The sequence below is a fragment of the Lynx canadensis genome, chromosome A3 (assembly GCF_007474595.2).
Source record: "Lynx canadensis isolate LIC74 chromosome A3, mLynCan4.pri.v2, whole genome shotgun sequence".
Lineage (NCBI taxonomy): Eukaryota > Metazoa > Chordata > Mammalia > Carnivora > Felidae > Lynx > Lynx canadensis.
In genome coordinates, this window is record NC_044305.1 from 114,675,928 (window position 1) to 114,702,172 (window position 26,245).

The window sequence follows — 26,245 nt, forward strand, 5'->3', positions numbered from 1 at the left end:
TGTATCATTCAGGGCCCTTGTTTCTTTATTCACCGTGTGTCTAGATGATCTATCCATTTCTGTAAGTGGGGTGTTAAAGTCCCTTGCAATTACCACATTCTTATGAATAAGGTTGCTTATGTTTGTGAGTAATTGTTTTATGTATTTGGGGGCCCCTGTTTGGTGCATAAACATTTATAATTGTTAGCTCTTCCTGACGGATAGACCCTGTGATTTTTATATAATACCCTTCTTCATCTCTTGTTACAGCCTTTAATTTAAAGTCTAGTTTCTCTGATATAAGTATGGCTACTCCAGCTTTCTTTTGACTTCCAGTAGCATGATAAATAGTTCTCCATCCCCTCGCTCTCAGTCGGAAGGTGTCCTCAGGTCTAGAATGAGTCTCTTGTAGACAGCAAATAGATGGGTCTTGTTTCTTTATCCATTCTGATACCCTATGTCTTTTGGTTGGCGCATTGAGTCCATTTACATTCAGTGTTATTATAGAAAGATATGGGTTTAGAGTCATTGTGATGTCCATAGGTTTCATGCTTGTAGCGATGTCTCTGGTACTTTGTCTCACAGGATCCCCCTTAGGATCTCTTGTAGGGCTGGTTTAGTGGTGATGAATTCCTTCAGTTTTTGTTTGTTTGGGAAGACCTTTATCTCTCCTTCTACTCTAAATGACAGACTTGCTGGATAAAGGATTCTCGGCTGCATATTTTTTCTGTTCATCACATGGAAGATCTCCTGCCATTCCTTTCTGGCCTGCTGAGTTTCAGTAGAGAGATTGGTGACGAGTCTTATAGGTCTCCCTTTATATGTTAGAGCACGTTTATCTCTAGCTGCTTTCAGAATTTTCTCTTTATCCTTGTATTTTGCCAGTTTCACTATGATATGTCGTGCAGAAGATCGATTCAAGTTACGTCTGAAGGGAGTTCTCTGTGCCTCTTGGATTTCAATGCTTTTTTCCTTCCCCAGATCTGGGAAGTACTCAGCTATTATTTCTTCAAGTACACCTTCAGCACCTTTCCCTCTCTCTTCCTCCTCTGGAATACCAATTATGCGTAAATTATTTCTCTTTAGTGCATCACTTAGTTCTCTAATTTTCCCCTCATACTCCTGGATTTTTTTATCTCTCTTTTTCTTAGCTTCTTCTTTTTCCATAATTTTATCTTCTAGTTCACCTATTCTCTCCTCTGCCTCTTCAATCCGAGCCGTAGTTGTCTCCATTTTATTTTGCAGCTCATTGATAGCATTTTTTAGCTCCTCCTGGCTGTTCTTCAGTCCCTTGATCTCTGTAGCAAGAGATTATCTGCTGTCCTTTATACTGTTTTCAAGCCCAGCGATTAATTTTATGACTATTATTCTAAATTCACTTTCTGTTATATTGTTTAAATCGTTTTTGATCAGTTCGTTAGCTGTTGTTATTTCCTGGACGTTTTTCTGAGGGGAATTCTTCTGTTTCGTCATTTTGGATAGTCCCTGGAGTGGTGCGGGACTGCGGGGCACTTCCCCTGTGCTGTCTTGAATAACTTGTGTTGGTGGGCAGGGCCGCAGACCTGATGTCTACCTCCAGCCCACCACTGGGGCCACAGTCAGACTGGTGTGTGCCTTCTCCTCCCCTCTCCTACGGGCGGGATTCACTTGGGGTGGCGTGGCCCATCTGGGCTACTTGCACACTGCCAGGCTTGTGGTGCTGGGGATCTGGCGTATTAGCTGGGGTGGATCGGCAAGGTGCACAGGGGCGGGAGGGGCAGGCTCAGGCTCGCTTTTCCTTGGAGTTCCTTGTCGGGAGGGGCCCTGCGGTACTGGGAGGGAGTCAGACCCACCGGAGGGATGGATCTGCAGAAGCACAGAGTTGCGTGTTTGTGCGGTGAAAGCAAGTTCCCTGGCAGGAACTGGTTCCCTTTGGGATTTTGGCTGGGGGATGGGCGAGGGAGATGGTGCTGGCGAGCGCCTTTGTTCCCCGCCAAGCTGAGCTCTGTTGTCCGTGGCTCAACAACTCTCCCTCCCGTTGTCCTCCAGCCCTCCCATTCTCTGAGCAGAGCTGTTAGCTTATAATCTTACAGATGTCAAGTCCTGCTTGCTGTCCGAACACACTCCGTCCAGCCCCTCTACTTTTGCAAGGCAGACTCGGGGGCTCTGCTTGGCTGGCGGGCCGCCCCTCTGACCCAGCTCCCTCCCGCCAGTCTGTGGTGCGCGCACCGCCTCTCCGCCCTTCCTACCCTCTTCCGTGGGCCTCTCGTCTGCACTTGGCTCCGGAGACTCCGTTCTGCTAGTCTTCTGGAGGTTCTGCGTTATTGAGGCAGGTGTAGGTGGAATCTAAGTGATCAGCAGGACGTGTGGTGATCTCAGCATCCGTCCTCTTATGCACCATCTTCCCAAAGTCTTCGAGTTCTCTGAAAAAAACTGTTTCAGATGATGTGGTTGCCATCTCTAGGGTAAATTCATCTGCTTTATCCTTGTCTTGAGCCCACACTGACCACACTGGCCACGATCCACATTGTCTACTTTCTTTGTTCCATCTGAGCAATGTGTGAATGGATGGAAGAGGGTGAGGGGCTCTGTAGTAATGGCAATGACCTGGGCTTTCCCGGCTGCGTGCACTTGGAAAGAAGCGAGGACCTGGCTTTGGCTCTTCATAACCTAACCTCAGTCCTAATCCCACCTACGTTGCTCTCTGGCTGGGTGACTTCAGAAAAGCTGCTCAATTTCCCTGAGCTTGATTGCCCCAAATGTAGAAGGAGGATAATGATGATGACGTTCTGGGCTTTGGTGAGGTTTGCCTGTTGGAAGTTGCTTGGCTCTTCAGAGTGGTTTCCATACCTTTCTATGAGGTGCCTCTGCTCTATCTCCCCTTGGGGGCCTGGGCCAGAGTGAGCAGAACATAGCTGAGACTGTTATTAGTGAAACAGTCTCCAGGTGTTCTCCCTCTCAGACCTGATGATGGCTGGGCTGCCCTGCTCTTCTGGGATAGCTTCATGAAGGTGGGGAGACAAATTTGGCTGTGTGACGATGTTCAGGGACATTCGATCAGTGGTGCAGCAAGGGCCCAAAAGTGCTGATTCTGTGTGGGTATTAGCTGTGATGTGGGTGTGAGCTGGAGCTCTCAAGAGTAAATGCTACTCACTGTGATGTGGTTCCATAGTAGAAGGTCCATGGGGGTGGGCCTGTCCTGTTCATTTTCTGTTCTCCGCAGCACTCAGCATGGTGGCCTTCACAGGGTACGTATTTCATGAGCATTTGCAGAATAGGATAGGGTAGGATAGCCTATGGAATGTAGGATAGGATAGAATAGAGAATCTGGAAAGGATAGCATAGACTAGTGGATGGAGAAGGAAGGAATTTGAGTGGAGGAAAAATCAACATGAGGACAGTGGTATCCAGTTGGTGGTGGGTCTTCTGCTTCAGTTTCCCGCCTGAGCCCCTCACTGTGCTCATTCTTGCAGGTCCATAGATACTTCAGAAGCTCAGAAGGTGCCAGGGTTTGTCTGCTTTATCTCCGCTGATGATGTTCCCGGGAGTAATATAACTGGAATTGGTAATGATGAAATGGTGTTTGCAAAGGATAAGGTATGTGTTGGATTTTGTTTTTAGATATGAAGTTAGTGGAATGGGCACTTGAGTTTTAGTTTGTGCTCATTCCTCCAAATCCCTAATCTTCAAAAGATTACACATTGGTACATACTGTGGCCTTCATCGTGCAGGGCGATCAGTACAGGGATGGAATCGGTCTGGTGGCACTTTTAACTTTCACTTAGTGTTTACTTGTTTATTTCATTGTTGGCGGCTTGTTGCACGTGTTAGGATGACTCCAGGCCAAACTGGTATTAAAACAAGACTGGTGATTATTTTTTAAACTGCCAGTTAGGTTCTTCAGGGGATAAATAGCTCCTTTGTGAAAAGAAAATAAAAATTACAATACTGTCACTGTGTGTATTGAAAATTCACTTATACGAAAATTCATCTTTTGCTGTCAAGCATATATGGAGTTTTGACACACACAGGCACACACACATGTTTCGAAACTTTCAGGGTGGAAGCACATGACAATTTCAATACAGTTCAAATGCAAATTGGAGATGAGTTGGCGTTGCCTAAGGGCATATTCACTTTATTATTAATGTACAAGAGAAAGAGAGAATCAAAAACTACAATTATGAGACACAAGGACTCCATTTGACAAAAGAACAAATTGCTTTTGCAAATTTCGAGAAACTCTAAGACCACTGCTAACATAATGGTTAGGGAGAACTAGCTGGGATAAACCACCAGAGCACAAACCAATTAAGTTAACAACTCAACTGGGTCCTTAAGAGATAACTATCAGAGACAGTATGGCTTTCTACTGTCAGAAACCTCATATTGCAAAGTGATGAGTTGGACAATTTTTTTTTTGGTTCATGTTTGGGGATTTTTGGAAGAAAAATGCCTCTGAAGGAGTGGAATCATTAAGTAGTGAGAAAATGACAATCATTGTTCTGAAAATCTAACAAAAAACTGGTTTATTTATCAAGTCTGAGAACCAGAATTTGGGAAGTACTGCTTCTGGGCATCTAGATGAAGTGTAAGACATGATTGCTGCCTTTGAGAAGCTTTGGTGTAAATCTGGAAACATAAATTCAAAGGGAGAGGGGTGCTAGAAAGAATATGGAACCGGCAGCCAGGGCCTGAGATTTAGTCATGGTCTATTAATGAGCCAAGGCAAGACTATGATCTTGCCTTCTGGGTCTGCGTCTTTTCACTTGAAGAACAAGGGTGTTGGAGTGCATATGAGTTAGCAAATAGACATCAAGTTTCCATACCTCCCATTCTGCTGCTCATGGCGTCATGACTAATCAATCACCACTGTCTATCCTGGGCAACTTCTCAACAAGCTGCCAGCGGTAAATCATGAAATTGGTCCCTGAGATAAAGCAAGTTTGCCATCTTGATACTCGTGATCTCCAAGTCCTACTCCAGTTCCACTACTTCTAAACCCTCAATGAAGAAGCACATAATCCCAAACAGTAGGAAAAGACATGCCAAGACCCCAGAGGCATTCCTGAATGTCCCTTAAGGAAACTGTGGGGGCAAGGACTTCCTTCACCTTTTGGGCAATCCAAAATCATTTGCTTCATGAGGAGTGCATTATATGCTTTAACAGTTTGGCTCGGTTCCCAGGTGACTTGCATTGGGCACATCATTGGTGCTGTGGTCACCGACACCCGAGAACATGCCCAGAGAGCCGCTCAAGCAGTGAGAATCACCTATGAAGATCTTCCAGCCATTATCACAATAGAGGTAAATGAGAAAGGACTGCATGGGGAGGGGTGAGCCCCCTGTCCCTGGAGGCACCTTTACTGGGATACTTTAGAGGGGGTTCCAGCAGCAGGTGGGATTCGATTAGACAGGAAGAGGTAAACCCTTCAGCCCCAGGATTGTGTGGTCTTTGGAAAACTTCCCCATCATGATCCCAGACTCAGTCTGCCAGAGGCCAGAATAGGTCCCTTCTTCCCAAAGCAAGCTCCCGTTGGTTCCTTGAGGGACTCTACTTTTCCTCAAGATCCAAGCGTGTCCAACTATCTCTGAGGAAATGGAGGCACATGGCCCCAGGCTACATGCAAGCTTACTTGAAGTCTGTGTGGGACCCTTGTACAGATGCCTGTGTGAGAAGAGGGAGGGTGGTTGCAACAACCTCTCTTCCCCCTGGTGGGAATGACCTTCCTTCTCCTGAAAGTCTGGTCACTGAATCGTCTTTGTGGTCCTCAGGATGCTATAGCAAAAGACTCCTTTTATGAGCCTGAGCTGAAGATAGAGAAAGGAAACCTCACGAAGGGGTTTTCGGAAGCAGACAACATTGTTTCAGGTACGGCCGTGCCATACAGTCCTGGGGTATGGGCTGGCCCTGGTTTATGAATTAAATTCAAGAGCTGGACCTTGAGTCCTGGAGCAGGGGAGTGAATTTTTAACAGAAGAGTCCTCCTGACGTTTGTAGCAAAATAGTGGACAGTTGGCAGGGAAAGACCCTCTCTCATTTTTTTTAAATTTAAATGTTTATTTATTTTTGTGAGCGAGAGACAGAGAGAGAGAGAGAGAGAGAGAGAGAGAGACAGAGCATAGGCTGGGGAGGGAGAGAGAGAGAGAGAGAGAGACACAGATTCAGAAGTGGGCTCCAGGCTCTGAGCTGTCTGCACAGAGCCCTACGAGGGGCTCTAACTCACCAACCAGGATATCATGACTTGAGCTGAAGTAATGCTTCATTGACTGAGCCACCCAGGTGCCCCTAGACCCTCTGCCATCTTAATGTCCACCTCCTGTCTCCAGGTTACATATGTGTATGTGGTTCTGGGTAGCTGGGAGTGTGTCAAATTTAGAAGGTTGTCCGGGGAATTAGTGGCTACAGGTCCTGGCCCTCCCTGTGGCCTGTGGGGCACCCATCTGCTGGTGACATCCCTTTGGGTATTGTTTCCTACATTGTCCATAGTGTATTCCTAAGCCACTGGTGAGTCATCTCTCCAACTGGCCAGATACCTTCCATTCCAGAAGATGCTCTCATATTTAGCTTTTCAGTCACATCTGTTAATTCCTTCCTTACCATTCCCTAAATTTTACAAAATAATTTGAAAATCTGCAGTGAAAGATAGCTTCATGCCTGATGCATTTTGGTATCATTCTGGTTTCTTTGTTGGGGTGGGGGATTTGGCTCCCACAGGTGGCTAAGGCTTTGAGACCCTTTTCACCCCTGCTGGGAACCTAGAGGTACCAGTGTGTGAGCAGCTGGTTGCTGCCCAGGGCCCTGGGTAAGTGCACTCTCCTTCAGCAAACTCTGGATCACCGTGGGGGTCACATTGCCTCCCCAGGCGAGTTGTACATTGGTGGCCAAGAGCACTTCTACCTGGAGACTCACTGCACCATCGCTGTCCCCAAAGGCGAGGCAGGGGAGATGGAACTCTTTGTGTCTACACAGAACACCACGAAGACCCAGGTACCATCCTGGGGGTCAGCTCCAGGGCCTGGGCATGGCACTGGGGAGCTTCTGGCCAACTAGGAGTTGGTGATGTAGGACATGGGAAAAGGGAGATCTGGGCTGGTCCAGAAGGGGATCTGAGGGTAGTGGTCCTGGAGCCAGACCCTATCAACCAACAAGCTTGTGTCACTGAGTTGTGACATAACCTTTCTTGGTTTTCTCTTCCATAAAATGGGCCTGGAAGGGTGTTGTAATGACTAGATGTTTACTACTTGGATAGCACCTAATAAGAGTTGGCTTTCATTTTTCCAGTGAGATATGGCCTTGGTCAAATCATATCCGATCTCAGGCTCCTCATCTGTGAAACGTGGGTGATGGGTTTAGTGGTCGCCACAGAGACCACTAAATTATCTGTGGCAGCTCAAATATGGCGGCTCCCCATTTCTCTATTGCTGGTAAGGTGACAGTACTGGCCAGCATTTTGGGCAGCTGGTCCTACCCCCACAACTCACCAGTTCTTGGCTGGATGAAATGAACTTTGGCTCTGAAAGTCTGCTGTGGCCAGCCGTTGACCCCCCTTGCTAGAAACAAGTGTCTGAATTCAGTCTGCAGTGACTAATGAGTGTTAGACTCCAGCACCTCGAGATCAAGGGCTGCCTGGGAAGGTGAGGGGGATTCAGGAATCAAGGAATTTCAGAATTGACGGCACTAATTAGGCTTGCGGAGGGCGGGCGGCTCTAGGTCAGGGTGAGGTAAGTCCAGATGATGTGTTCAGTGCAAGTAATTTTTCTTTTGTCTACAGAGCTTTGTTGCAAACATGTTGGGGGTTCCAGCAAACCGGATTTTGGTCCGGGTGAAGAGAATGGGAGGAGGCTTTGGAGGGAAAGACACCCGGAGTAGTCTGGTGTCTACAGCAGTGGCCCTGGCTGCATACAAGTGAGTCCCCCTAGCCAGCTCAGAGAAGGAGAATAAGCATGCCTCTGCCAAGAAGGCTTTCTGGATTTCTCCCTTTTAGAAGTAGATTTCTCTTGCTTTGAATTTTCACAGCCTTCTGCTTTTAGAACTCTTGGGCATTGGGGTGAGGGTAACACCATGTGTTTCTTTGTGTTCGATGCATGGATCCATGTTTAGCCTCCCCTGCCTGGCTGTGAGGGCCCTCAAGGCAAGGGCACACATCATATCCTTACATTCCCCATATGTCCAGCAGCTTTATTTCTAGAGAGTGAAGCAACCCAGCCCCAGTCTGCTTGTGTGCCAGGTGGAAAAAGAAGTCTCCCATGCTTCCTCCCTGAGACCCAAGGACTGGGCTGTTGCAGAAGCTCCCAGGGTTCTAACCTTCTGATCCCTCCCTTAGGACGGGCCGCCCCGTGCGCTGCATGCTGGATCGTGACGAGGACATGCTGATAACTGGTGGCAGACATCCCTTCTTGGCCAGATACAAGGTTCTAGTTGTTGGGAGCTATGTTGGGGTGGAAGGGGAATGCCATTTCACTGGGAAACCTGGAGGTGAAGATCCAGGGATCCTGGGATGTACTCTTATGTTTTTCACGAATACTTGTAGAAGTTCAAAGAAGAAATAGCAATGAGAAAAATTTAAATCTGCCAACAGCAAATAGAAAGGTGAGGCTGGCCGGCGACCTCCCTAGTGAGGTCACAGCGTGGTGTTTACACCTTTTGTGAATTTTCTCTGCCCCATACCTAGTCTTTCTCCTCTTGGGGTCGGAAGCATGAGTTTTCAGCAGCCCTGGGATAAATCCCTCCTGCAGAATGACCTAATGTGTTCATAGCCAGATGCAAAGACCAGAATGACTACTTTGTAATTTACAGTGAGAAATAATGCTTCCAGGTTGTTAGGGTGGGCACCTGCTCCACCAGACCAGGGGTGGCGGTCCCTTTGCTGAGTCTCTGTGGATGGCCAGCATCCTGTCCCTCTAAACACTAGTACAACCTGACAGATCCCAGTCTGGGAGCCCTTTCTCTCCATTAGGTGGCTTTGAACATCCCCCTGTGACCTCTTCTCGTTTTGTTTCATGATTGAAATCCCCCGAAGGGATTATATTTTCCTTCTTCCCAAATTCTTGCAGACCTGAAGAAAGTCCCAGGTCCTTACTTATGAAACGGCCTGTAAAATTTGTTCTGATGGCTACCTAAGGTCAGGGATGTGAAAGCATATTCCTGCTTGTTGTGCACATTCCTGGTTGCTGTGGTTTGCTGGCCAAAATGTGTGAGGCATATCTCCAGTATCTCTCTGTTTCTCTTCCCGGCTCTCCCCTTTCTGCTTTCTCACTCCCTCTCGTAGAACCAGAGCCAGTGGTACTAGGTTCTAGGTAGAAGAAAGGGGGAGCATGGGGAGAGGGTGTGTCCAGGGTTGAGGACCCATTTAGCGTCACTGAAGAGATGTCAGGTCCTCTCTGCTTCACCTGTTAGCTCCGGTGACTTTGTTTTCATGGTATGATGTCTTGTTCTTTCTGCTTCCTCCAGGTAGCATAAGTGGGAGAGGATGACTCGGGTTAGGTGGAGGAAGGGGCTATCGAGAACTCACTCTCGTTTTCATCAGGTTGGCTTCATGAAGACTGGGAGGGTTGTGGCTCTGAAGGTGGAGCATTACAGCAATGCGGGGAACACCCTGGATCTCTCCCAGTATGTAAGTAGGGTGCGCACCTGCATCTGGGGGAGTGACTGGGAGGTCATGGGTGGGCCCCACAGCCCCATAGGTACAGGCCTCCTCACTTCCTGCCTGGGACTATTGCAGTAGCCTCCCCATTGGTCTCCACCTTCAGGCTCTCCACCCCTGGTTAAATTCTAAAGCACAGAGATAATCCTATTACTTTTCTGATTGGAAATTCTTCCTTTGGGGTGTTGGGTGGCACAGTCAGTTAAGAATCATCGGATTTCACCTCAGGTCATGATCTCACGGTCTGAGATCGAGTCTTGCATCAAAAAAAAAAAAATCATAGTAATAATAAAAAGAAAAGGAAATCCTTCCTTATTTTTCAGATATTTTTCCAAGCAAGCCAAATGACTTACAAAACTTTATGCAGATTATGGTGACATTGTGTATATGTGTCTGTAAAATGAAAATATACCTCTGTTATACATATATATACACATATAAATGTATATATATATGTATTATATATATAATGATGTGCATGGAAAATTCCAAAAGAACATACACTAAACAGTGATTAGATGGGATGAAGGTGGGGGGATCACTCACTATCATTTTCTGTGTAACACATTTTCGTGGTGTTTGAATTTTAAGTAATGAATTTCTTTCTTCTTTTATTTGGTAACAGTTTCAGTGAAATATACAATTTAAGGGTTTTTAGTAAATATTAAGAATTATGTAACCATCATCATACTGTAGTTTTCGAACACTTCCATTACCCGAACTTGATCTGTTTCCATCACTCCTGTTCTCACCCGCTACCCAGCCCAGACATCCACCAATCTACTTTCTGTCTTTATAGATTGTCGTCTTGTAGTCCATTCATATAAACAGACTCATACACTGTGTAATCTTTTGTGTTTGACTTTTTTTCTCAGGTTCAATTATTTATTTATAGTTTTATTTATTTAAGTGATCTCTACACCCAATGTGGGGCTCAAACTCACAACCCGGAGATCAAGAGTCGCACGTTCCTCTGACTGAGCCAGCCAGGCGCCCCTCAGGATAATATTTTAAGATTCCTTAGTCCTTCATTCTTTTGTCTTGATAATATTTCATTATATGGATAGGCCATTTTTTGTTTTCTACTCACCACTGAAGAGACTTTTGAGTTGTTTCTAGTTTTCAGCTTTTATGGATAAGGCTACATTGAACATTCTCATACTAGTCTTGTATAGACATGAAATTGTGTTAATTTGTGTTAACTTTGTGTTAATTTTGTTAATTTTGAAATTAGCAGTTACCTTTGTGGTATTACTTTTTATAATTTTTTTAAATACGAATTTTATAACCATACTAGGTACAAACGTGTAGAATTTTCTTATAAAAGTCAGTCAGACATTTCAGGGCAAACAGAAGTTCCTGTTAGCCCCCACTCCCCATGCCACTCCTCCTTGCTAGGGGCTAACTGGTTCCATTATAAAACTTCACACTTCAGATGCAGTGTAAAAACTGCTCAGAAAAAGCAACACATTTAGTCTTCTCACCATTTGCAACCTGGGCCTCTTGGTGTTTTGGAAAAATCAGGTTGAAAAAGATACAGTGCTTGTCCCCAAAGATCTTAGAAGCTTTTAAATCCAATCCAGCGAACATTTATTGAGCGCCTAGGGTGGCAACATAGAGAAGAATAGATGGCATTGTTTCTACCCCGGGAGGTTCATGGTACGGTGGGGAGACAGATAATAAAAGACAAAATGAAATAGAAGTACGAGTTAGAGTGCTAAGGGAAAGCAAAAACGGAATTAATTGAGACATACTCAAAACATCTAGGATGACTAAGACTACAATAATCAAGGGCACAAAAAGCAGCCTGTCTGAGAGAGAGAATATACATGGGGAAGTAAACCAAACCCAAAATGAAACGAACAAATAAAAGCTGCCATTGACCTCATCAGGAAGATGAGTTATTACACCTTTAAGAAAGAATAGGAGGCCATAAACATGAAGCATTTGGAGAATAAAAACTAACTCTGGTGAGATAAAACTCTGAAAGCAAAACGGTTGAAAGACACTTCAGCAAATCTCTCCAAACAAAAGAAAAAAAATACAGAAAAATTGGAAAGAAAATACAACGAAATTCGAGGACTAGTCCAGGAGACCCAAATGATAGAAGTTTCAGAGAGAAAGAATGGAAACAAGAGAGAGGAGGAAACTATCAAGAAGTTACTCAAGAAATCTCCCCAAACTAATGGGCATACATTATAAGATTAAAAGAGGCCATCCAGTAACAAGCACAATGAGGGAAAATAGAACTATGCTAAGTTATATCACTGTGACTTGGAGAAACCTGGAGATAAAAATTTTACAACTTGCAGGGAGGAGAAAAACACAACTATTTCCAAGAACTGGAAAGACATCAATTGGATTTGTCATTACTGGAGAGCTCGAAAGCACTACCAAAATGCCTTCAGAATGTTGAGGGAAACTGGAAAACCTAATTCCAACCAAGAATCCTATATATATCCAAATCATCAGTTAAGGGTAAGAGTAGAAGAAAGACATTTCAGACATGCAAGTTTCAAAAATGTACTCCATGAAGTATTAGACTCTTTATACTACTTGCCATACAAATTCAATGGGAAAAGAAACTGCTTTAAAAAGAATTCAAGGGTGCCTGGGTGGCTCAGTCGGTTAAGCGTCCGACTTTGGCTCAGGACATGATCTCGTGGTCTGTGAGTTTGAGCCCTTCATCGGCTCTGTGCTGACAGCTCTGAGCCTGGAGCCTGCTTCAGATTCTGTCTCCCTCTCTCTGCGCCTCCCCCACTTGTGCTCTGTCTCTCTATCACTCAAGAAAATAAATAAACATTAAAAAAATTAAAAATAATTCATAAAATCACCTCTTTTCTTTTCTCTTTTCTTTTCTTTTCTTTTTTCTTTTCTTTTCTTCTTATCTTCCTTTTTTTATAGAGGCAACTGACCAGTCCTAACTGGGGAGTCTGGGAAGGGCTTCCCCAGGGAGGAACTGAATGAGGATGTTAGTAGATGGGAAAGGTGCAGGGGAGGGCGGGCATGTCAGGTGAGAGTAACATGTAGTCAGAAGAGAGGAAAAAATATATTGGGGAAAAGTCATAAAGAGTCTTGAGTTCCATGCTGAAAGATGTATGAACTTTACTCCGAAGAGATTAAGTGCCATTTCTAAGCAAGAGGTTGACACGAAATGACCTTATGTTGTAGTTTGAGGCAGAGATTAGAGGAGGGAGAGACACAGAGGCCAGGAGCCCAGTAAGGAGTCTGTTGCAGTACCAGAGAAGAAATAATTTGGGCCTGAGGAGGAGCAGTGACCAGTGGGGCTGGAAAGGCAAGGATGGGTGCAGCCCTCAACATCCCTTTCTTGAGGAGCCAATGAAATCGGTGCACTGCTGTCCCCCATTTTGGTTTCCTCTGCTGCAGATAATGGAACGAGCTCTCTTCCACATGGACAACAGTTATAACGTCCCCAACATCCGGGGCACTGGGCGGATATGCAAGACCAACCTGCCCTCCAACACGGCCTTCAGGGGCTTTGGGGGGCCCCAGGCAATGCTCATTGCCGAGTATTGGATGAGTGAAGTCGCAGTGACCTGTGGGCTGCCGGCAGAGGAAGTAAGCTGGGAATGTGGTGGCACAGGTTAACCTACTTTGAGGGGACAGTGATTTGTGTCTTGGGCATTTCCCATGGGGGCAGAGGAGAGGGGTTGGATCCTTAACTTTAGGGTGTATCCGTTCATCTCTTGCCACCAACAAGGCCTCAGTGTCTCTCTCCTTGCAAAGGTGCGAAGGAAAAACATGTATAAGGAAGGGGACCTGACCCACTTCAACCAGAAGCTTGAGGGGTTCAACTTGTTCAGGTGCTGGGATGAATGCCTAGCAAGCTCTCAGTATCATGCCCGGAAGAGGGAGGTTGACAAGTTCAACGAGTAAGCACCGGGAGGGGAGGAGTCTGATATTCTGGCATTCTTTCTGGTTTCATATTCCACAGCCCATTTGTCATACTCAGAATACCAAGCTAGTAAGGTGCTTGAGGGTGTTGAGTTTGCTGACCCACTCCCAGCCATTTCTTAAAGATACTCAAATGATTTGTTCAGCCTGGGGGCAGATGGGCATATACAGCCTGCACTCAGTATAGCTCATCAATATGGTTCACTTTTACACTCATCTGCTGTTGGGGCACACCAGCAGAGGACTAAGAATACCACAGTTATACAGTGGCCTCTAACATGAATCTATCACTGTGACCTTACAGTTACTCCATCTCCTTGGGCCCCAGTTTCAGCATCTGCAAAGTGGGGGTAATTACACCAGCCCTGTTTCCTCACTGAGGTACCCAGAAAACCAAACAGAAAGCACAGAGAAAGTGTTACCACTATCATCAGTGAGTGTCATAAGTGACTGTCTTCCCTGGTACAGTCACAGTCCAAGGTCACCAGGGCACCCCGACTCTGCCTGAGCTCCATTCTGGGAGGAAGTGATGATACTTTCAAGTGCAGACCCTCAGGATTGGGTCCCCCTTCAGCACAGCTGAAGAACACAAATCGCACCCCTTTTTCATTTGGTTTACCCAACTGGGGCACAACTCAATTATGATAAGTACCATGTGGGCTTCTCCAAGGATGCCTTGTTCCAACTTTACAAAGATGTTGACTGAAACTACATCTGAGCTGACACAACCATGATAGAAAATGTTCTATGAGAATCTTCCTTTTTTCTCCAGGGAGAATTGTTGGAAGAAGAGAGGGTTGTCCATAATTCCTACCAAGTATGGAGTAAGCTTCTCTATTCCTTTTTTAAATCAGGTAATTGCCTTATATAATTTTGTGCCTCTCCCCTGGGCTGGGGCCCCATTTCCCCCTCTGTTTGCACTATCACATGGGAAAGGCCATTGTGGCTGGTACCAGTGCAGAGTGGAGGGGCTCTCTGCTGTTTAAATGGACTTGAACTTGCATATCCCTATTTGTCCAGGATGTCACAGGTCAGTGAAGGCAGCACGAGGCTCAGAGATCTGAGGTCAACTCTCAGGTCTCCTTCTTCCTGACTGAAGGGCTACAGACAGCTACTCTGCCTTTCTGATCCTATGGCTTCATCTAAGAATGAGCACAAAGACATTTGACCTCCTTCCTTCTGTGGAAGACACAGAGAAAGAGAGAGAGTGGAAATTTTTCGGGAACTATTGAAGGGCTACATGATTAAATCACAAGATTCATGGTGCTTTAATTCGAGTCTGAGGCTTTAATCCAAAATGTTGCTTCCGGTTTTCTTTCTCCTGGGCTCCAGAAATATTGGCCCCAAGCATCTGGCTGAGTTAGGACTGACCCAATTTTGTGTTTGGAATCCTTCTCTTCCTGTAGGCAGGAGCCCTGGTTCACGTGTATACAGATGGCTCTGTGCTGCTGACCCATGGAGGCACTGAGATGGGCCAAGGTCTTCACACCAAGATGGTCCAGGTGAGCAGCCTGCACATGGGGGGGGGGTGTCCTCTCCGACATCATGGCATCCATGTGAGGGAGGACGCTATGAGCAAGTGAGCGGCGGCACACCTTAGAAGCAGAAGCCGGCCTCAGCTGTGGTCGGTCCCGGCTCTGCTGCCCATTTACATGTGACCTCGGGCAAGTCTTCTCCCCTCTCGGCCTCTGTGTCTTCCTCAGTGCAAAGCGGTTGGCTGGGTGACCACTCAGGTCACTTCCATTACCCACATTCTAGGGCCGTGGGGTTGTGTTGGTTTACAAGTTGCTCGGGAACTTCTAGGGAGTAATCTGAAACTGGCCCCTGTACTCAGAGGGCAGAGGCAGACAGAAAAAAGAGGCCCAGGTTGGCAGGTCACAGTTTTAAGATGCAAAGGGAACTTACCTGAGAGGCTTGCCTTGGGTGGCAGCAAGACAAATGGATCCCTACCCCCGCCCACCATATCTTAAAAGTTTGTAGGGAGAGAGGCCTCAACTGGGTTTAGCCAAGGTACTGTGCAGGTGTTCTCAATCCCACGTCATCATCTTGAGGCTGTATCCTAGAAGCACCCCCTGGGAGCCAGAAAGGCAAGCAGAACCCACATTCCAAGGACAGGGGAAGTGGTGAGGAGCCTCTGATCCTTTGAGTCCAGCTCATGGGTCAACTGGTGGTCACATTTAAAACAAATAAAAGGTTATTTATTTATTTCGAGAGAGATAGAGCATGAGCAGGGGAGGGACAAAGAGAGAGGGAGAGAGAGTTCTGCACTGTCAGTGTGCAGAGCCTGACTCGGGGCTTGAACTCATGAACTGTGAGATCATGACCTGCGCTGAAACCAGGAGTCAGATGCTTAACCAACTGAGCCCCGGGGAGCCCCCTGGTTGGTCACATATTTTTGGTGACCTTCCCTAACACTATGTAAGAGGCTGTGTTGTGTGTATAAAGGCTTCTCCCACACAGAGTAGCTAGGACATTGGAACTGGAGTAGAGTTGGAACACCTGCTTAGCTCATGGACTGGCCAGAGTAGATTTTTTAAAAAGCCAAGGTTAGCTTTAGAAAGCACTGCTAGTCACCATTAGGTTTATGAAATTTTTTTTTTTGCAGCAAAATCACTCCATAAAGTTTTGCTTCCAATTGAGACAGATATAAGAACATCCCAGTCTCAATAGGCTTATAGCTTATAAAATTATTTTATTGCCTGTAATGGTGAACCTGAAATGGTCTTGGGGAGAAGGCAACCAAGCCCCATGCCAAGCCTTCCCTGAGAAAGTGATGTTGTCTCTTTTCTCAGGTGGCCAGCAGAACACTGAAAATCCCCACCTCTAAGATTTACATCAGCGAGACAAGCACGAACACCGTGCCTAACACCTCTCCCACAGCTGCCTCTGTCAGCACTGACCTCAACGGGCAGGCCATCTATGTAAGGAGTCTGGGGAGCCAGCAAAGCTGAGGGCCAGTCAAGGGCTTTGGGCCCACAGAGCTCACAGGGGTGGAAGCTGGAATGGTCCTTATAGGCTCTTTGGCTGTGGCCATGCCCTTGGCTGTCTTATCCAAGAGAATGCTGTTCCTCCCAACACCATGTTGAAAGAGAGACCTAAAAGCCACAATCACTTCTGTCAAAGTCAAGAAGGATGAGTGTAGGATGGGGAGGAGACTTGGAGAGTCCCAGGGGGCGTTCCGGAAAGACATACTCCCCAGTGTTAGAACTGGCCACAAGACCATGGACTGAAATTGGAATTCGTATTTGCAGCTGGCCGGGTCCCACCAACTTACTTCTCTTTCCACATAGGGGTTGTAATTAACAGAGGAGTTTGATGGGAGAAGTCAGTTCCTTTGGGTTCCCTCAAATATTTCATCTTCTGTCGCCTAAGAACCGGGTGTTCTCCCAGCAAGGGCCAATGCCAGTTCCTGTGGCAGGGTCCTGGAGTGGAAGCCACCCAGTCATTCTTAAGACGGTGGCAAGACTATTTGAGTGGCACCTTGGACACAGCATTACTTGGAGGTAGCCTTGCTGAGGCCCTTGGGATTTTGCCTGGGCCAGGAAATACGGAAGACTGATATGTCTGGTGTGTGGGCATGTGTTCTTAGGAAGCTTGTCAGACCATTCTGAAAAGGCTGGAACCCTTCAAGAAAAAGAATCCCAGTGGCTCCTGGGAAGACTGGGTAAGTCTGAGCTGATCCAACGTGCTTTTGAAGAGGAGAGAAATTAAAGGCAGGTTCTCTGTCCCTGCCGCAGCAGGAATAGGTCACGATCTAGTCCCAGAGGCAGAGAAGCTGAGTGGTCCGTAGGGTTTCACAGCACAAGTAAATGCTCCACCTTGCTGGGCCCCTTTCTCCATGGTTTTCATAGTGGAGGGAAGGCACTGGAGGAAAACTTCTGAGCCAGGATCTTGACAACCCCATGGCGACTGGGGGTTTGGCTGCCCTGAGCCTGAGAAGGTAGGGCGACCGCTGAAGGTGCCTGACTCGGGTTCTGTACCCCACTTGTCCTGAGGCTTGAGGAGTCTGGTTTTCCTCAAACGTGCTCTCAGAGGGCTGCTTCGCAGCACTTCCCCTTCCTCAGCTCTGGAGTCTGGGTCCACTGAGGCTCCATCTGTGAAGGAGTGGGGAAAAAGACATTTCCCAAGAGTTTATATCCTTCCTGTGGTTTTACAAGTGGCAGGCAAGCCACTCTTCTCATCACAAGAATGAGCCCAGTTCTCTGGTTTCTGGTTTGGTGCCTGTGTGTCGGGAACCCTCAGAGGGAAGCGTTAAGGAAGTCTGTCTCTGGGGGCAGGCGGGGGGCTTCATCTCTTCCAACAAGCAGACATCTCAGTGGCAGCCCTGCTTTACCATCTCCCAGAGTAGAGTTGGGGTGGGAAAGTGAGCACAGTGGGAACATAGAAACTGAGCCCACACCTGACCCACCTCAGATTGTACTAGTCTCCCTCCATAGACTCAAAGAAAATAAGCTATTTTTCTCAGACCCACTCACCTTACTGTGCCGCACGTGACCTCTACTTCCCTTCCTACACTCACAGATACCGCACACATAAATACCCCATGAATGTAGGTCGACTTTGGTAGTTTGGATTTTTAGCATGGAGACCCGGAGAGGGAAACTTGAGCTGGTCGTTGAGGGGAGAAAATTATTGGGACAAGTACAATGCAGGAACCACACGAATGGAGGTGCAGAGGTGTGGGGACATGGAGGGACTAAAATACATGAGTTTGGCTGGCATGGCGATGATGCGTGGGCAACATAAAGCCAGAGAGAGGATTGGGGTCCTTAATGTGAAGCATTTGCTCTATGGACAATGGGGAGTCAGCCAAAGTTGTAGAGTAGGGGAGTGATGTAGGCAGTATGGTATGTTAAGATGCTCACTGTGATTGGGTTGGGCTACCTGGCAGCGTGGGGAGGCTACGTGATGGGGGAAGACCAGTTAAGAGGCTACTGTAGCCCCCCAGGCTTCCAATGGCGGGGACCTAGTGCAGGTGAGAGCACAGTGCGGTCACCCAGTGCAGTGAGAATGTGAGGCAGGGTGTGAAAGCGAGGACCACCGGTACAAATAGTTGGTCAGCTTCCGGAGGAGGAGGGGAAGCTCATGAAATCTTAGTGCTGGGTCAGGGATTCTGGCACCCATGCTAAGCCCTTCCTGTTGTCTCTTTCCTCTCCTCAGGTCACAGCTGCCTACCTGGACGCAGTGAGCTTGTCTGCTACCGGGTTTTATAAGTAAGCACAATGCAGCTGTCACCCACCTCACAAACTGTGGTCATCCTAGCCTCTGAAGTCCCCTCCTGCACCAAATGCTCTCAGCCTTTGGTCAGGAGAGAGCAGTCCCACCGAGACGCTTCAGTGGACTTGTGTCAATTTTAATTGAAAGATGCTCTGAAATACCTGGCATTGCCAACCTATGTGCCAACGAGGCAAAAGCATGAGCTGCCATTAAGAGAAGACCTGTGTTCTAGTTCTGGTCTTAAAGTGTACCATTCCATTTGGAGAAATGAGGGATTCTCTCTGAGCCCTTTTCCTCATTTACGACATGGTGGGACCATCCCTCCCTCGGCATTCCCCTAGACCCAGGGCTGTCTGCTGTGTGGCGTTACCCTTGTGTGTTAGTTACTCTGCTGTGTGCGTTGGCTTTGTTTACAGAGGCTTTCCTGGGACAGAAAGAGAGGAAGATTTAGAACACGTGGTCTTGTTACAAAGTGCAGAGTTCAGGGGAACTTGACGTGGGACTTGGAAAAGAGCACACGCCTTCTGCTACTTTGAACTCCAGTAGCAGTAAGAAGAGCTAGAGACCCCGCCCAGTTGATGTAAAGGCTGGAAGAAGATGCGATCCAATTTGCTATCTCCCATAATGTTCTAGTTTTCTCTGGAGAATTTAATTAGGACCTTTTCTTTCACAGATCAGGGTTTGGAAAAATAGTTCAGTATGCATTTTAGGCAAAGTCACGTTTTGCTAGTGCTCCTTGGGTTATGTGACATTTGACCTGCACAGGCAGAGATTAGAGCAGATGTTCTCGGACGTTCTCGTTCCGTTGTCAGAGTTGGTAAGACTGGGTAGGATACAGGAACACCCAGGTGAAGATGATGACCTCAGAGGTCAAAGGAGGTGGTGGGTTCTCCTGGGAGAAGCCTTTTCCTCAGCTCCGAGTTGGTTTTGTTTTCATGCAGATTCCGATCCCTTCAGCTCACGTTATTTCTGTGTCATGCGTAGAAAAACAAGAGAGGCAGAGTACTGTGAACTCCAGGTGGGAGAATATGCACGCACATACGTGTGGCTCGTGTGAACTTGGAATTGTATAAGATACTCAGGATCAAAGAAGAATAACGTAGAAGAGAGCATCTGCTTTTATGAATAGCACTTTCCCCGAATCATTTGTTGACAGCGAGAAGGGGCCAGTAGCCAAGGAGAAATGCAGGCAAGGGGTTAAAGGTACACCCAGGCTGACATGAGATGCTGACCTTAACTCTCCCCTGGAGAAAGGTGAGCAGCCCAGGAGGTGGCACAGGCAGGGGCTTTGGTTCTGAGAGCTTGAACTCTAATCCAACACTTCCTTTGGGTGTGGTTTTCGTGTCCTTCGTGAGCTTGGGCAAATGTGTCACCTGCTTCTACCACATAGAGGCGGGCACACGGATACTATACACCCCTGGGCTGTACAGAAGGCGTCACATAAGGGCCATTGGCAGATCCTAGCAGACATGAGGCAAGAAACTCTGGAATACCTGGGTTTCATTAACAGGTCCAAAATATTAAAAACATGTGGACTCTTTTGAAGGGCAGCTGAATGAAAAAATAAAACCTGTGGAGTCTTAGGATTTTGTGGGACAAGCTGTGTGTGTGTGTGTGTGTGTGTGTGTGTGTAGGTGTGGGGGGGGGGGCATGTTAATCTTAATACATATGCAGTGTTTTCTGTTGTCTCTTCCAGAACACCCAACCTTGGCTACAGCTTTGAGACGAACTCTGGGAATCCCTTCCACTACTTCAGCTATGGGGTGGCTTGCTCTGAAGTGGAAATCGACTGCTTAACAGGGGATCATAAAGTAAGAAGTTTGCAAAATCTTAGTACTAAGTTAGGGGAAAGAGAAGAGAAACAAGTGAGTTGCAAACATCAAGAACCAATAGAGACACACTTTCTGGCTGGGAGAATAATGTGTGATGTCACAGCCTGGCAAACTTCCGATGAAGGACCAGAGAGTAAATATTTGAGGCTTTCTGGGCCACAAAGACTCTGCCTCAACTACTCAATTCCATCACTGTAGCACAAGATCAGCCATAGATGTATGCAAACAAATGGGCATGGCTGTGTTCCAGTATGATGTGATTTGTGCACACTGAATGTGAATTTCTCATAGTTTTCACATGTCGCACATATTCTTATTTTTGTCAGTCATCTAAAACCGTAAACACCATTGGGGCACCTGGGTGGCTCAGTCGGTTAATGTCCGGCTTGGGCTCAGGTCATGATGTCACGGTTGATGGATTTGGACCCCACATTCAGCCCTGTGCTAATAGCTCAGAGCCTGGAGCCTGCTTCAGATTCTGTGTCTCCCTCTCTCTCTATCCCTGCCCTGCTCGTACTCTGTCTCTCTCTCTCTCACAGATCAACAAAACATTCCAAAAATTTTAAGAAAACGTAAACACCATAATTAGCTCACAGGGCCTACAAAAACAGGGCACAGACTGGAATCAGCCTGTGGAATGTAGTTTGTTGTCCCCTTCTTACACTATCTGTCCAGACTCAGGTTCCAAGTCCCAGGAGCCTGGGAACCAGCCTTCCTGCTCATGGGTGTGTGTGTGTGTGTGTCCACAGTTCCTTCTGATTGCCTGAAGAGTGTGGCCACTCCCTTCCCTTGCCTAGTGGTCACAGACTCAAACCTCGGCATTCACGATACCAGTGCAGACTGACAGGGATAGGAGCACCCTGCCTGAGCATGCCCGGGGCACGCTGCTTCTGAAAGTCCTATCTGGGTTGACACAATAATTTAAGGGTCACTGAGCCCCATCTATCATTCCGCACATTCCTTTCTTCTCACACTATTTGTATTTTGCCATCCACTTTAGAACCTCCGCACAGATATTGTCATGGATGTCGGCTCCAGTCTGAACCCTGCCATTGATATTGGACAGGTAAGGCACATGGGTGACCAGGGTGGTCATGGACTTGGCCAACCTTCAGTGCTAATGCCTTTGCTCTGCCTACACCACTGCCTGGCGAAGGCCCAGATAGCTGATCCCAGGCCGGGCAGGAGCCAGCTGGGCTGTCTGCAGAGGGCTGTTTTCAGCTTCTTTCCACACCCACTCTCCGTGGGGCTTGGCGCCTATTGTGGGAAGCGGTATCCGTCCTTGGGGAGGGGTAGGCAGAGTGGCCACGGTCTCTGTCTGGCCTGCAGGTAGAAGGGGCATTTGTCCAGGGCCTTGGCCTGTTCACCCTGGAGGAGCTGCACTACTCCCCGGAGGGGAGCCTGCACACCCGTGGCCCCAGCACCTACAAGATCCCTGCGTTTGGCAGCATCCCCAGTGAGTTCAGGGTGTCGCTGCTCCGTGACTGTCCCAATAAGAAGGCCATCTATGCGTCCAAGGTACTGTTGCCCTGGGTCTACACTGTAGGAGGACATGGGGGTAAGACCCACCTACCGCGTGGGTCTGCAGGGGCCTTGTCTGGAAGAGACCAGGGTGCTTGACACGAGTTTTGGCGAGGATGGTGGAGCGATGGGCAGTCCCTGCCTGGGAAGAAGAAAACTGGGATGACACCAGCTCTGTGTGGTCAAAGCCAGCTCCTTTGGGTGCACTCGGAGAGATGCCTTTAATCCAGTCCTGTAGGTCAAGTCCTGACTGACATCTATGTCTCAGGTGTGCATCTTGAGCTTGGTCCTAAAGTGGACCCCACAGGTACACACCCCTCCCTGCTATCCCTTAAAAATAGCACATTCACTGCAGATGGGGCAATACTTCTGTGCAAACTCTTGTGCCTCCTTCAGTGGCTGGCACCTGACTTGAAACTCGATCTGCATGCCTCAAGGATTAGAATCATCCCTTATTTCCTCCCGGTCCCCAGTAATTATGAAAAATGGTTGAAAATCCCATAAGCTGATCGATACAGTCCTAATCAAAGAAGGAAAACACGTAATCACTTGTAACCAGTGAAACATACCCATTTGTTCCTTTCATGATTTACTTCACCGTGGTTGGGTCTGGGACACTTTGTGATCTCGCCATCGACTCTCATGCTTTAGCATGCCTTGGGATCACTGCAGGCTCACGAAAAAAATACATTTTGGTGAGACCTGTCCCTAGAAATTTGATTCAGGAGGGCTGGAGTAGGACCCTGCAACATGCATTTTTAATAAGCATCTCTAGTGCTTTTGATACATGGAATTTCTGGTCAGTCCTTTGGGGGAACAAAACCAACTCTGCTAGAAAATGTTCAATTCCTATTGGTCGTGATGCCTAGATTCCAGACGACGCTGTAAGTATAATTAGGGTGCCTACAAGTATAATTAAGGTGCCTGTAAATGTGGGTGTCAGAGTTGCAGATAGAGGATTCCCCCAGCCTTATAACTGCGAGGAAGGCTCCAAATTCATGTCAGACACTTTGTCCATAAAATATAATTATTTAAAACAGCTTTGAATGGTACATTTTCTTTGCATGGTGTCATCAGAGAAAAGTGACACAGTAAGAGTTGAGAACGCCATCGAGGTTGAGTCATTTACCAGATTGATTGTTCTCAGCCCTGAAGAATTATGAGCAGCCTTCCTGTCTTGCTGGCCGTGGCCCACTGGGGCTGGCTGGGGTTCCTGGCATCTCCAGCCCTCCTGGCGCAGAGGCTGGGGTCCTGTTGCCTGACTCCCTGTCCTGCGCTCTGTCCGCCCAGGCTGTCGGCGAACCGCCCCTCTTCCTGGCAGCCTCCATCTTCTTCGCCATCAAGGATGCCATCCATGCAGCTCGAGCTGGGAACCCGGATTGTAAGACGAAGAAGCTTTTCCAGCTAAACAGCCCCGCCACCCCGGAGAAGATCCGCAACGCCTGCGTGGACCAGTTCACCAGGCTGGTATGAGGCCCCTCGAGCACCCACTCCGTTGGGGGGAGGCCGGGCAGAGGCGGCCCATGCAGAGAGGAGAGCCGGATGCCAGGCTCTCTGTCCACTGGGCAGCCTTGGGTCCTCGCTGCCTTCCTTGTGCCATTGAGGCGCCCCCTTGATCTTGCTGGAAAAGAGCAAGAAATGAAGTTTGTAGCTGGGCTTCCTTAGAGGAAAGAGGGCTCTTTGGTGCACAGCTGTCAACCACAGATTTAATTTTTTCCCTTGAAGATGAGGGTGATGGGTAAACGTCCAGAAGAGCCTAGTCTTTAGCGTCCATCACTAGCACTTTGGGGACCCTTCTTTGCGAAAGCCACCGTGTGAGTGCTGTGGAGACAGAGACAAAAAGCGGAGTTAAGGAATTGATTAGATGCACCACGTTCGTTCTGCGATGACTACATGCCATACCGATGCTGGCACACACGGATGCCCACAGAGACTTTGTGGTCTTTTAGGAAACCAGCTAATTGTATTTTGTGGTGGCTGGTTACGACTTTAGTGTACATAGCAGCATGTAGGAGGAATTCTATGGTCTTTGGACCATGGGAAGAGCTTCCATGATACTTGTAGTGCACAACGCCTGGCCACAGAGGACCATGCAGGGACAGGTTCTTCCCCTGTTGCCTCTGAGTTGTGCTGAAGTGGGCTCCGCCCACACAGGACCCTCCAACTGCCGTTGCAACAGCAGCCTCTGTTGAGTTAGCAGAGCCAGATTCTTCCTGATAACCCAAGTTGGATTTCCTCCTGGGTATTTGTGGAAGATTTGTTGGGCCTTTTTGGTTTAGAGGTGAAATGGGTACTCGTGGACCAAAAGGGTTCCAGGCATGGGAGGTTGCGGGAGAGTCTTGAAAGCAGGCCAGTCTGCTTTTTCAGGCCTCAGCACCAAGGGTGAGGGAGACCGAGGGGTCCCCAGGTAGGCCACTGTCATCTGCCAATAGCTTTAGCTATGGGGTAAGACCACCAGACCACGTGTCGAGTTTCCAGGCAGCGAGGATGCCCACAACTCTGCAGCAACCTTCCCACAGCCCAGAACCTTCTCACCATGGCCACATGCTGACAGTTTCCCAAACCCTTCCCCGGGAGACGAGGTGCTGCCTGGCTCCTGATAAGCTTACCCAGGTGGCCAAGTTAGCTCCTTGAAAAGAGTCTGATGCAGAACTCATTGATTTAATGAGGCCCTCCAGGTCCTCGGACCTAAAGCACAGATTCTGACCCAAGCCCCTTTGCTCTGTTATAACACACCAGTGAGTTAAATCCCTGCAGCAGGTTTGCATGAGTAACTGATTCTATGACCCAACCATGATTTCAGGGACTGTGTGTAGCACGTGTGAAGGGACCACTTCCGTATTTGGTCATTCCTGTGGCTTCGGGGCCTACTAGAGTGCCTCCCACATGGGAAGTGCTTGGCGAAACTAAAGGAACGACTAGGCAGTTAGGGGGCCCTGACCTGGGGGCACTCCCAACAGCTGAGACTGCAGAGGGATGGCTGGCCTTGGAATGGTGGCCGGCAGTGGTGGGAGGTGGCATGGGCATCCGAAGTGGGCAACGTGTCCTGTGCTATGGGAAGACCCCGGTGATGAGTTTTCTATCATTCCTTCCTAGTGTGTCACTGGCACTGCAGAAAGCTGTAAGCCCTGGTCTGTGAGGGTCTGACGACAAAGCCCCCAGCAGAGGCTGCTTATTATGCGCGGGAGTTTCCATGGAGCTTGAGACATGCCTGCAGAACATGATCTATACATGTCATGGGGTGACGGTGCTGTGAGTCATCAGGATGATGTGTGGAAGCACACGGAATGCATTGGAAGATTTTGTTTTGTTTTCGCTGAAGATTTTGATCAAAAATATGGTTTGCAAACATAATGATAAGCAAATTCAGAACTCTTAGGCCCATGTGGCTAATATGCAATGAGAATCTTTGTATGTCTGCTTTAATCATGTATGTCAAATAGGTGTACGTGCTCTGTCCCAGCTCACAGGCAAGGCTGTATAGCCTCAGATGCTGACAGTGTTTGTCCTTCAAAGAAGATGCCCCCCCAGCCTCCGGAAGCTTCCATCCTAAACCAGAAAGTCTTCCCTTCAAACCAATGAACATCACATTATAACCGCTGACCCATAGTCAACTTTGCAATGGGACAGTGGGGTGAGATTCAAATCCCTAACCACCTTTGATCATTGAAGAGAATAGACACTGAAACGAATTCAAGGTTAATCTAACCTTGTTAAGTGGCAGCAAGGAAATTATTCTATACCATCCAAAGCCGACCAACACATTTACTGAGCACCTACAATGTGCTAGGTTTCTTTCTCTTCCCCTTTGTACAGTAAAAGAAATCAGGTTTAAAATGTTTCACTCGAGGGGCTCTTGGGTGGCTCAGTTGGTTAAACGTCTGATTCTTGATTTCGGCTCAGGTCATGATGTCACAGTTCGTGAGATCGAGCCCAGTGCTGGGCTCTGTGCTGACAGTGCACAGAGCCTGATTGGGATCTTCTCTCTCTCTCTCTCCCTCTGTCTCTGCCTCTCCCATGTGCGTGTTCTCTCTGTCTCTCAAAACCAATAAACTTTATAAAAAATTAAAAATCTTCATTCGTTGCCAGAGTAATTTCCATTTAGAAATCACGCTACCAAAATCAAGATCAGCCCGAAGAATCACAGTCAAGAAG

The 26,245-nt window shown here is 47.6% G+C and overlaps 1 protein-coding gene across 1 annotated transcript in view; it reads left to right on the forward strand.

Annotated features, from left to right (window-relative positions):
* The window catches only part of LOC115510967 (xanthine dehydrogenase/oxidase-like), a 61,476-nt gene extending 35,486 nt beyond the window's left edge, over positions 1–25,990 (forward strand). The window contains exons 18-36 of the mRNA XM_030311363.1: positions 3,432–3,555; positions 5,146–5,265; positions 5,734–5,830; positions 6,825–6,949; positions 7,734–7,867; positions 8,286–8,373; positions 9,489–9,575; positions 12,993–13,184; positions 13,353–13,498; positions 14,293–14,374; positions 14,927–15,022; positions 16,313–16,441; positions 17,110–17,184; positions 18,681–18,733; positions 20,434–20,548; positions 21,570–21,635; positions 21,899–22,087; positions 23,381–23,557; positions 25,187–25,990. Coding sequence (XP_030167223.1) covers positions 3,432–3,555; positions 5,146–5,265; positions 5,734–5,830; positions 6,825–6,949; positions 7,734–7,867; positions 8,286–8,373; positions 9,489–9,575; positions 12,993–13,184; positions 13,353–13,498; positions 14,293–14,374; positions 14,927–15,022; positions 16,313–16,441; positions 17,110–17,184; positions 18,681–18,733; positions 20,434–20,548; positions 21,570–21,635; positions 21,899–22,087; positions 23,381–23,557; positions 25,187–25,237 — 2,146 coding nt within the window. The 3' untranslated portion in view covers positions 25,238–25,990. The remainder of the gene's footprint in view (positions 1–3,431; positions 3,556–5,145; positions 5,266–5,733; positions 5,831–6,824; positions 6,950–7,733; positions 7,868–8,285; positions 8,374–9,488; positions 9,576–12,992; positions 13,185–13,352; positions 13,499–14,292; positions 14,375–14,926; positions 15,023–16,312; positions 16,442–17,109; positions 17,185–18,680; positions 18,734–20,433; positions 20,549–21,569; positions 21,636–21,898; positions 22,088–23,380; positions 23,558–25,186) is intronic.
* Positions 25,991–26,245: the final 255 nt, after the last annotated feature.